This window comes from Calliphora vicina, chromosome 4, assembly GCF_958450345.1.
Source record: "Calliphora vicina chromosome 4, idCalVici1.1, whole genome shotgun sequence".
NCBI classification, from domain to species: Eukaryota; Metazoa; Arthropoda; class Insecta; order Diptera; family Calliphoridae; genus Calliphora; species Calliphora vicina.
Genome location: NC_088783.1, coordinates 103,511,938 through 103,524,899, shown reverse-complemented (window position 1 = coordinate 103,524,899; position 12,962 = coordinate 103,511,938). Strand labels below are relative to the sequence as shown.

Genomic DNA, 12,962 nt, shown 5'->3' with positions numbered 1-12,962 from the left:
TATAACAGTGTTGTATTTTCAAATACAACACTGTGTGAGTGCAAAATAAAAAAAACAAAAGCGAGTAAAGAAAAATCATAATAAAATAAGTTTCATTGCATTAAATATATTTATTGTGATTTAAAAATGTTTTAAATAAATATATTGTTAAAAACAATAAACATATAAAGTTATAGAGGTTATGTCACATGCAATTACATATGTACGTGGAAATTATGAATCGTATGTATAATGTGAATTTTGACATACATATGGAATTCCATATGTATCGAATACATGTCCCAATACATGCCGTCTGACCCCCCTATAAGCTGGGCACTGGTATAACCACAGAATCCCACCAATACTCAATTACCACAGTTTTATTAGGTGGCAGAGGTATAACCCCTTCTCCGACTAATAAAACCTTTAGTAAATCTCACCAGAAAAAAAGGCAAACTACGAGAGTGGGTATAACCGCTATTCTCGGAGTTTAAGATATTATTTAATTGTAAGAGGTATAACCCCTAAACAGCTAAATAAGATCTTACCTCTTCGCCGGCTGCTGGCTGACTGACTCATTATTCACAAATGCTCTCCTTTTATAGGGCAGATCAACCAAGCATACAAGGCGAATTTATACAAGGTGGAGTCAGTCAAACAGCTGATAATTTTTTTTTTCGCTTTTTGGTTTTAACAGTTGTCAAAGCTTGTTTTTATATTTAAATATCTACATATTCTAATCGTATTAACAAACTATTTATTTTTTACATAAATAAGAAAAGCTCTCACTATATAATTATCTACACTACATTAAGTTTTAATACATATTTGTTTATTTTTTCATTTTTGTTTTTTGACATTTGTTAAGACCAATTGTTGTATTTGTAGAACTGATAGCACCTTGTATAAATTCGCCTTGCATGCATACATACACAATAGTTAATACACAGCGATGTAACGTCTCCCATGGTTGCAAACTAAATGTACTGATATTTGTTTTGTTTTCCCTACTTACTACTAGGTGGCGTTACTTAAACTAAATACAATAAACGTTTAGACAAATTTGAATAATAACAAATAAAAACTAATGTGAGGCAAAAAGAAGTGCCTACGACTTTTGCTCGTCACAACCTTAACTGAAAATTATTATTTTCAACTGGTAATGGAAATATAAGTTTCCTTATTTATGGGAATTATTTCTATTGTACCCTCAACTTTACCTAATTCCCTTATAAATAAGTGGCTATCATACGATGATAAATTATGAAAGAAGACTGGAATAAATTTTTTAATTTTAAAATTAATATTACAATGGTTGTGAAGGGCAGATCGATAGCGACCAGTTAAATGGCAATGGTCACGAACTCTGTCATCGTCCAACGGTTTTCCACAAAGGTTACAGTCAACACAAATTCTAAATTCCTCATTTTCTTCATTTGTAAGTGCTTTCATTGGAACTACTTTATTTAAATAATTTTTGAAAATTTCTTTTGTGTCTTTCAACAATTCCCTGACAAATACTTGGGGGCTATCTAATCCACTATAAGTGAATGATTTTGAATATCTATCATTATAACTACACTTAATATAATAACTAAATGAATAGGGGATGTGTTTCTGTTCATTTAGTGTCTTAGAGCTAATCCTACTATTAATTTTTTGTAATAGACATTCGAAGTCTGCGTAGACAACGAATGGCACTTCTAAATTATTAATGCTATTTTTGAATTCTATATACGAAGATACGCCGGCATTGTAGTAACCATTTCGGATCATCCATCTTTATGTCTTGTTGACATTTCTGGATCTTTGGAGTAAGTAAGACACGTCATGCTAAAGTGAATGCTGTTTTTGCTATTGCTTAAAGATGATCTCAAAAATCTGAAGAACAAAATATAAAATTTTAAATATATATAAATAATTAAAAAAATGTATTAAATATTTTAACGTACCGTGATAAATCTTTAATGAGAACATAATGCCTCTTACTGCAATCCTCGTTCTCCAACAGCATTAGGCTGATGTGAATTGCCCTATATTTCTCGCATACTCTGTATGGTCTTGGTTTTAAGAGACTAAAGTATAATGAGCAAAAATTTGTTACATTTTCTTAGTAGCATTATAAACAAAATCTAAAAATGTAGCATATTTCTTACGGAAGCCTAAACAAAGAATGTTACACTGGATCTGGAAACAGGTTACCACATCAATACTATAGAGTGGCTATGATGACACATTAAATTCCATATTTTAGACACAACCGCATAAAATAATTTTTCAATGGATATAAATTCATATTGTTCAGATGAATTATGAACTTTGCTGATCGCCTGTGCAATCCACTCGATCCGACAAGTGATGTATTGAGCAAGATACAACTCTTTGCTTCCACTGAACGTCCCTGAATTGGATTATGAATATAATGAAACCGTTTGAAATCTGTTTCTACCCATTACGACGATTAACTCGACCCTTGAACTAAATGGATATAACCTTAACAATGATGCTCCTAACCCTTGCTGTCTGTTGTCTGTGTTTGCGCAGCGGAAATTTATGTAAAAGAAAGGAATAAAAACCGAATCTTATATACCCTTCAAAAAATTATACTCAAATTATAGGAAAAAATTATTTTTTTTGCAGTTTTTTTTAAAGAAAAATAGGGTTAAAAAATATTTTTTCCGATTTTGACCCATTGTAGGTCCAACGTCGTTGCAAAGGTCTTTGAAATATCTATCATTAGATATCCATATTGTCTATATTAATAACTTAGTAATCCAGATATAGATCAAAAATTGAGATTGTCCTGGTTTTTTCCTCATTCTCAGCCATTTTGCCGATTTTATATAGCAAACTTCTCGAAAGCATGTCTTACATAATTATTGGATCCCGAAGATATCTGGGGTCTTCAGAAAATTGATTTCAACAGACAGACGGACATGGCTTAATCGACTCCGCTATCTATAAGGATCCAGAATATATATATTTTATAGGGTCGGAAATGAAAAATGTAGAAATTACAAACGGAATGACAAACTTATATATACCCTTCTCATGATGGTGAAGGGTATAAAAATAGTTTTTCTTCAAATTATTAAGTTGAGAAAAGATCTAATTTATTTATTACTTGTAGATATGGTATTACCTTTAGACAATATTTAAGTACCGTGAACGGTTTTACTAATTAGTTTTTGGTGTAGAAACTCCTCTCAAAGAAGTATAAAAACAGGAGTAGACTAAACTACTAACTAGTATTAACCCAACAAACCAAATACTGTTAAACTGGGTAAAAGTGAGAAATTTATTAATGTGTACTTAAACATTACCTTGCAAGATACATTATTAAGAGCGGGCCATGGAGGACCCCTTCGATTTCAGTTTTTCATAGCAAAATAAATGGACCAGTAAGGACCTCGCCGATCTATGAAACTGATGTAGTAGTTAGGCCATAAAGATCAAAAAGGAGATGACCCACAAATTACCCACCCGAATATGGTGAACTGGACCATCGGAAGTTCCGGACCCGAAGAAATACGGGTTTTCAAAATTGTTGGATTAATTTCGGGTCCTAAAACGAGTGTAACCTTTGCGAAATGATTAAAAGAAGGATCGGCAAGTTCCAATTTAGCAAAATATTCCCTAATAGCATCCGGAACAGTTTCCTACAATTTCAGTAACCCTCGCGGAAATACACATTTTCGGGTACCGGTCATATAGAGACTCTATGGTAAGACGACCAAATCCATCCTTTCCCTTCTTAGATGTGGGTAATCCTAATTGCTTTACCAGAGAGGAACATACGTAACTGATGTTGCAACACGCGACAAATGTAATTCCACTTTCAATGTGGGCGAAAAGTTTATTACGTGCCGAACAGGCAAATCAGAACCAGTAAAAATAGACAAAGGCGGACACGATTTACGATTTTTACGGGACCGTTTGTGGTTGCCGATTTCTTGTGTGCTGGCCGAGTGTAGTAGTGTGTTGTGATCACTAAGGGGCGGATTTATATACAAATGCATGTTTTTTCTCTAACGCACAGTGGAGCAGAATCGAAATTTTTTGGAAATAAATCTGGCGTTTCTAAACGGCTGGTCCGATAGGGATTAGTTCGGAATAAATGTGGATCAAATTATTCATAATATTTGCATTCCTATTCAAATTTTGATACATATTTTAGTTTTAGAAACTCAATAAATATGTAATATCTAATCAAATCTTTATTTATTAACAAAACTTGTCAAAAGGTCAAAGGGAATCCCGCAATTCCTAAAAATTGGAGCGAAAATCCCAAAAATGGTATTTTTACAATTTTGCCCATAGGGTCCACATTTTCTTCGGGGCTGTGAAAATACTTTGGGGATAAACAGGGAACACATCAGGGCTTCAAAAGAGTCTTTCCGTTTTCTGATCCCAGCTTTGGGATTTTATGGCCCAATGTTTAAAATTTGATAAAAAAAAACCGAAGGGTGTAGAGGCGACATATTCGAAAAATAGGACATGTTTTTTATACCAGTGTGTTTTCCATAAAGATACCTTACAGAAAAATATTAAATTGTTATATATTCTTAAAGAAAGTGTATTTTTAATAAAAAAAGAATTAAGTCACCATTTCGGCCAGAAACAGCTAAAATAAATTATTTTTTGAATATATAAATTGAAAATCGTTTATTTTTGGATCCATAATTGATATTGCTTTGAAATCTTTTGTGTGTTATTTGTAATTTAGATGTCTAACTAACAAAATTTTGGCAAAATTTTAAAATTTCAAGCATATTTTTTCAAGACCTAGCCGAGCGCTTTCCAAAAATATAGAAATATTTGAAATACGATGGGAAACAAAAAAATTTCACATGTTTAAAAATTGTACATGTCGTAGATACCCTACTTTGAGCCCCCATAGGACCGCCCTGTGGATCAGTTCGTACTATATTGGCGGTGCGTTTATATCATTCGACATAGCAAAAAATAATGGTACCAAAGTTAACCCTTTTTATACCCAACAGTTAACTGAAGAACTGAACCTACAATCTGAATTTAAAGGTAGGATCACACGATTGCCTCAATGCACCAATTATTGGTCTATTTTATACGTCAATCGTGTGATTTCACAACTTATTGGCTCATATGTCAAACCACAACAATATTGTGCTTATTTGGCCCAATCAAATGCAACCCTGGTACGGCAATCATGTGAATGCTTGATAGGCAACATGCACCAATAAAAAAGTTAAAAATACACCAATATTTATTGTGTTCTAGTGCGGCAATCAAAGAAGACAATTAGCGCCAATATTAATTTTTGTAAATGAAATATTGTTTTTGTGAGCCACTCTCTGACCCACATACATCTTTTAACATTTCTTTATTAATTTTTTTATATGATAATTAAGGCCGACGCAATTTTCTTTTTTTATTTAACAAATATTTTTTTCAAAAATAGATTGGTTTTACATTTATGTAAACAAAACAAAATTTAACATCTAGCACAACAGCTGTTTCTCTGAGTTGCCGTAAACTAGAACAATCGTGTGACTGAAATGCGACAATTATTGCCACTAAATCGCTTTGCGCCAATTTACGACAATCAAATTTATATAAAATGAAGCAATCATGTGACTGCAGAGAATTTGATTGGGACAATTTCTTTATTGGGCCCCAATTCAGCACAATAAAATTTGTATTAAATTGGTTCATTGCGGCAATCGTGTGATCCTACCTTAATGATTAGTTAGTCAATGAGTAATGTAACTTTTTTATAAAAATTGATAGCACAATATCAAAAAATTAATAAAAAATTTACTGCATGCAATGTATTTTCCCAATTAATCACATTAACAACGTGAGAATTAAATATTCCTATTAAGAGTTACATTAGTTTACTAGGTTTTTATTCATTATGTGAAACAAATATGTTATTTTAAACCGTCTACCTTCTGGAAAAATATTGAAAAAATCCAGGTTGTCAAATTGTTGGGGATATTTATTAAAAAAAACTAATACTAACCATTAAAATTTAAATAATAATGAACAGTGATATTCTGTTTTTGTAAATATTATTTTTGTTTCCCTCACGACACTCCATTTATAGTCTTCTACCATATGCTTGTCAAAAACCTTGATAATTCCATTCAAATCCATCATAGTGGGGTCAATCAGAAGAAAAGTGATAATACATCTGTCTATTCTGAACTACTGGTCCGATTTCAAAATGATGTACAAGAAAATCGTGCAGGAGGACATAATATTTTGGAAAATACATTAGAATCAAAGGTTCGAAAGAATTAATTTTTAATTCTGTTTTTGAAATCGTAATAAATTTGATCTCTTAACCATTCCATTAATGAATTCATTATATACTAATTCATAGACTTAATTCCTTTGTACTTTAAATGTTTTGAATTCATTCCTCTTAGAATTCTTTGTATTTCACTTTCATATAATCACATTCTCATGTAATTAAACTGATAAACAAATGAATTTAAAATAGAAATTATAATTTTATTAAATTTTAGATTTTTTGAACAGATCAAATCATGTAAGTACTAATAAAATTCAGTTGTTTGTCAATATCATTCATTTAACCTTAAAAGTTGCAACAAAGAAGTTCATTTAAAAAATAATCAAAATGAAGTTCCTTATAGTGTTTGCATTTTTAATCTTGGCTGCTTTAAAAATTATAGGGGTAAAGAAAGGGAACAATATGTAATTAAATAATTTGTTTAATGAAATACTATAAATTTCTTAAGGCTTCATTAAGCAAGGAGGACGCAATAACATTTGCAACAGGTTGTAAAGATGTAGCTGGTGCATCAGATGGTAAATAAACCAAAAAACTTCCAAACTACATACGTTTTAAATTCCGACTAGATTTCTAACCTTATCTTACAATTTTAATACAGCCGACCTTGAGGCCATTGTTAAACATCAACCTGTCGAGAGCAAAGAGGGCAAATGTATGCGTGCCTGTGTTCTAAAAAAATTCGAAATTGTAAGTTAAATTTTGGTTTCCAAATTATTTTATTATGGTACAATAAATTTTATTCAAACTACAATTGCAGATGAGCGACGAGGGTAAATTGCTTAAAGATGCAGCCTTGGAAATTTCAAAATCTCTTATAAAGAATGAGGAGCAAAAAGAGCTAGTTGCTGGTATAATTGATATCTGTGACGAATTAGAAGTTAGTGATGATCAGTAAGTTTTTTTGCCTGGAATTTAAAAATATGATTTATTTGTTTTTTTAATAATATTATTTTTCTTGCAGCTGCGAAGCTGCTGAAGAATACGGTCGGTGTTGGAGAAGTGAAACTGAGTCTAAAGGCATCACATCAGCTGAAGATTTACTTAAATGAATATTCACTCCTTAAGACTTATTGTCTTTAATTGGCTTTAATTGCTTTTGTATAATGGACATTTTTTTTTAATTTTAACGGTCCAACAAACTACTTTTGTTTACAAAGTTTTGTCAAGTTGTTTTAATTGTGTGTATATGAAAAAAATATAATAATTAAGTTTTATACTTAGATTTTTTCTTTGAAAATACACATCGTTACCAAAAATTCGGATGAAAACAATGGACTGCAAACGAAGATAAATTAAAATTTTTCGTAATAGCCAAAAGTACACGTAACATTTATGTACCATAGAGTAACATAGAGATGAGACGTAATTGTCAAAAACCTAAGACGTAAGTTGTCAAAAACCAAACTCTTGCAAAATACATACACTCTAGTCAATGTATGTTGTTGTTGTATCAGACATGTGGGCAATTTCATATCATCGTACGTGACATTTGTAAGCCTATAGATTGGAAAATAGATTTTGCAAAAATAGGAGTATCTGAAAAATAATTTCGTCTTTATGTTCCATTCAGAGGGTACTATATTTTAAAATAATAAAAAGTTCTTTTGAAACATTGTTGTCCAAAATATCGAGCGAAATAAGGGTATACGTACGTGACATAAAACGGAATTCATTTTGAGGTACATGTAGAAATATACGAAAATTTTAGAATCGTGAGAGGCGTTATGTTTTCTTTTAATTTCTTACACTAAACGAAATATTTTTCCTTTATAATCAATCAAATTTACATAAAAATAATCTTTGCATGATTTTATAATAAATAAAATTTAATATCGTACGTGACATAACGTGACAAATTTTTCTCTTATAATAAAACAATATACATATATTCTGTAAATATATGTACATTAGAGTTAATTTCAAAAATTTGATTTGCGGGTATCATCATTTTTCTGAATGTTTTTGTGTCAATAAAAATAATGGCATCCTTTTTTTCGAAAATTTTTACTGCTTGTGGTGGTTCAACGCATCTAAAGACGCGCATTTTGAGCACATTTTTCTGTAGAGCAAAAATGGTTGAATATATTGCAAATCTGATTTCACATTAATAATTAATACGATGATTTTTGAATCCTTACAAATAGTTCCAAAAACCCACAACAGGGGGTGCAAATCTCATAAAAAAAGAATTTTAGTTTTTTTAACCTTCGCTTTACCAAAGGTTTTTTTATGTACATGGTTTACCAATACCCACCCGGGTGATACTGCACTTTTATGCATATATGCGACGAACAAAATTGTAAAAAACCCAAAAAACCTCATAAGAAGTTTAAAATGATTTTAATAAATTCTACAGAACTCTAAAATTTGTTCAGTGAGTCTTAATTTCATTTAAATTGAAACAAAATTAAAAAAAATATTAAACTACTAAATCCGTAATGGTCACCCGGGTGGGTATTGGTAAAGCGAAGGTTAAACATGCACGATGAAAAGCCATTATTTTAAGCTTTACAAGATGGCGCCAATATTTCCTTTCTATCACTAACCATTAAAAAGTTTTCCCCTATTCAAAACATCTTGAAAAAAGTTTTTTTTTGGGTCATTCTATACTTCTCTATGGTACGTACATTAATATTTTAGAGTTAAAACCATAGAGAAACATAGAGCGGAAACTAGAAAAAAACTCAAACAAAATAATTACTCAAAATAATCACACACACGAGTGTTGCTTTTGTTTTCACATAGTTTTTTCTACTAATACATTCTCAGCACTTAGGTTTTTGATAACTGAGTTAGGTCTTTGACAGGAGAGTTTCCGCTCCATGTCTATTCTCTATGGTTAAAACCCTAAATAAAAACAAGTAAGAGTGCTATATTCGGCTGTGCCGAATCTTATATACCCTTCACCAAATTATACTTCAAAATTTTAAATATTTTTAGGTAAACAAAATTTAATTTTTTTTCCAGTTGTTTTTTGAATTTTTTGAAAAAAAAAATTTTTCGATTGTTATTTTAAAATTAATTTTTTTTTTTTTAAATTTAAAATTTTTTTTTTTAAATTTTAAAATTTTTTTTTTTAAATTTTAAAATTTTTTTTTTTTTAAATTTAAAAATTTTTTTTTTTTAAATTGTTGTTTTTTAAATTTTTTTTTTTTTTTAAAAAAAATTCGGGTTCAAAATTTTTTTTCCCGATTTTGACCCATTGTAGGTCCAACTTACTATGGTCTTATATACGTCGTTGCAAATGTCTTTGAAATATCTATCATTAGATATCCATATTGTCTATATTAATGTCTTAGTAATCCAGATATAGGTAAAAAATAGGTCAAAAATAGAGGTTGTCTTGGTTTTTTCCTCATATCTCAGCCATTTGTGGACCGATTTTGCTGATTTTAAATAGCAAAATTCTCGAAAGCATGTCTGACCGAATTATTGAAGATTTGGATCCCAAAGATATCTGGGGTCTTCAGAAAACTGATTTCAACAGACAGACAGACGGACAGACAGACAGACAGACAGACAGACAGACGGACATGGCTTAATCGACTTCGCTATCTATAAGGATCCAGAATATATATACTTTATAGGGTCGGAAATGAAAAATGTAGAAATTACAAACGGAATGACAAACTTATATATACCCTTCTCACGAAGGTGAAGGGTATAATAAATTTTACTTTTGACTTTATTTTCATGTTTACATTAACCTTCCAAACTATTACACAGTATATTCGTATATTCGATAACCTGATTCGAACTGTATACTTATTTTTTCAATGCTACGTGTAGTTTTCGAGAAATTGCAGGAGTAAAAATCGAAAATAAACGATTTTACAAGATTTTATTAAATTATTTAACCGATTAGAAGCTTTTTTTATTGAATTTTCTAAGATGGAGGTCATTAGGACACTTCCGTGTGATACTCCAACAGTAATATGTTAATCTATCTTCCATCACTTCTAAATATATACCTAAGAATTTTTAAACATTACCAATTGGCTCAACATTTTCCTTATTTACCACAAGTGAAGAAAAAGAGTATAAGTATGTTTTTGTTCTGACTCAATTTTGCATGTGAAAAAGAGTTATGTCACAAATATGTGAATAATGAATTTTCCGGATGTGATTCTTATATAGGAACTGTATATAATTATGAACCCGTGACAAGCTTATATACAGTCAAGGAATGAGGTCTAAATACACCCTACGATTTTGAAGTTTTAGAGAATTAGTGGCTAAAATTAAAAAAAAAAATATAGCAATGTTTAAGGTATTTCTAATTAATACTGTTGGAAGTAAAAAAGAATATGAAAAAATGTAACATAGAAATTATTGGGGCAAAACATAATAATTAGTCGGAAAAAAATCAACATACAACGTAGTATCTTCTAACATAAAATATAATATTAAAAACAAAGAAAAGGAAATAACTGTTAATTTTGGCGATTTATTTAAATTTACAAGCATTACAATTATTAAAGTAATAATTAATAATTTTTTTGAATTTTTATCCTTGAAGATGGTAAATTGAAAGAGATTCATATTCCAGTTCGGAATATGGTAGTAAATCTCCGAAAGGAAAATAAATCTTACGGAGAAATTGCTAAGACAACAAAATTAAGTCGGCTACTGTACAGACGATCATACAAATTTATAATAACGCCAATAGAACCGAAAATAAGCCAAGATCTGGCAGACCTAAGAAGCTTTCGAGACGTGATGTTGCCAGTATTTTGAATGTAGTGAACCAGGATCCGAAAATGATCGACCCAAAATTGACGGAACAGATCGAAAAATGTTCCAATAACATTGTTACTCCACGAACAATTATAAACATTTTACATGACAATGGATTTAATAGCAGAACAGCACGCAAAAAACCACTGATTTCAGCCTGAGTTTGCTAAAGCTCATATGGACAAGGGTATGGATTTTTGGAAACGTATTATATTTACCGACGAAAATAAGTGTAATATTTTCGTAAGTGATGTCCGATCCAAAGTTTAGAGAAAACCAAGCACTGCTCATGATCCAAAGAATATTATACCTACAGTCAAACTTGGTGGAGGCAAAGTTATGGTTTGGGGTGCCATGGCGTCATCTGGAGTGGATGGTTTGGTTTTTGTCTTTAATTAATTTTTGTTGGAGGGTATAAAAAAGTGGAAATAAATTATTATCTTCTAAACGGCTTGTCAGATTTTAATAAACTATCCCACGGCTATAGAGGAGTAGCTGAATTTTAAACATTAAAAGGGGTGGAGCCGCAATGCGTGAAAGTGGTACATCCCGGGTATATGAAAGATTTGCATAGATTAGAATTTACAAGAATAAACCTACAAGAAACATTGCTATGTTTATATTTAATCTCTGCTAGTTTACGAGATTCACTAATACCCCAGTTTGAGTCGCTTCGTTCTGCATTGGTTTCGAAGTTGCATCTTTTAAAATGTCTGTGATTTCGAAGTTGCGTCGACGTTGTTCCAGTTTGCGTTGCATGGCTCCGAAGTTGCGTCGTTAGTGCTTCGATTTGCATCGTTTTTGTTTCAGTTTTCGTCGCATGGTTTCGAAGTTGCGTCGTTAGTACTTCGATTTGCGTCGTTAATATGAAAATGTTTGTATTGAAAAATCTATTTTTTCAACAAAAATTATGAATCCTAGGAACCAATTAAATGAAAATCAATACAAATGTATGGAAAATCGTGTTTCGGTTTGCATCGCGTTTCCCCAGACCCTATTAGCGAAGCAAACCGGGGTATTAGTGTATTAGCATTTGAAAATTAAAATTTTAGTTTTTTTCTACTTATCTCAGTCTATATCCTAATAGCGGATCCAATTCTCGCCCGATTTGGTCGGTCAAACCCATATAATACCATACACTAAGTAAATGAGCAAAATGATTTTTATTTAAAAATTTCAATAAATTATGACAAATTATGGACCGATCGCCATGAGATTAGGTCATGTGATTTACGCCTATATGAATTTTATGTGTATACCAAAATTTTCGAGAGATTTATTCTCGTTAAAGTGATTGGAAGCGGACCTTATATGGAAGCTATGACTTATTATAGACCGATCATCGTAAAATTAGGTGACATGATTTCCTTATATACATATACAACTTTTTGGAGTGAAATTTGTGTGGATACCTATGTATATGAATTAAACATTTATGACCGATAAAGATCAATATCGGAAAGAAATTTGTATTGGGGCTAGGTGAAATAATGGGCCGATTTTAGACAGTTTCAGGCTTCGTCCTTGGGCCAAAAAATTTTATGTACCAAATTTTATAGAACTAATTCCGACCTGTACTTTGAACACAAGGTTTACATGGACAGCCGGACAGACAGCCAGATGGACGGACATTGTAAAATCGACTCAAAAAGTGATTCTATACAATTCCTTAAAAATTTTTATATAACTGTAAAATTTAAAACTATTCATAAAACGACTTTTACTGCATTTTTAAAAATTAAAATTTCCCAAAAAAAAAATTATTTCCATATTTCTTTAAAAAATCGTCTATAAATTTTTTAATTTTTAAATAGTTTATAAATTTTTGAAAAGCCAACACAATTTCCTACACGTTGATATTTAATATGTATATCTGATATTTTCCACTACAGTTAAATTTACAAATTTAAAAAAGCTAATAAAATATTTGTTGTTGATTTTA

General features: G+C 30.8%; 1 protein-coding gene across 1 annotated transcript; it reads left to right on the top strand.

Moving 5' to 3' along the window:
• Positions 1-6,607: 6,607 nt before the first annotated feature.
• On the top strand, positions 6,608-7,332 carry LOC135958633 (general odorant-binding protein 28a-like). The gene is made up of 5 exons (XM_065509526.1): positions 6,608-6,664; positions 6,729-6,798; positions 6,882-6,970; positions 7,041-7,174; positions 7,245-7,332. Exons 1-5 carry the CDS (start codon positions 6,608-6,610, stop codon positions 7,330-7,332), a joined length of 438 nt encoding a protein of 145 aa, XP_065365598.1.
• The last annotated feature ends 5,630 nt before the right edge of the window (positions 7,333-12,962 follow it).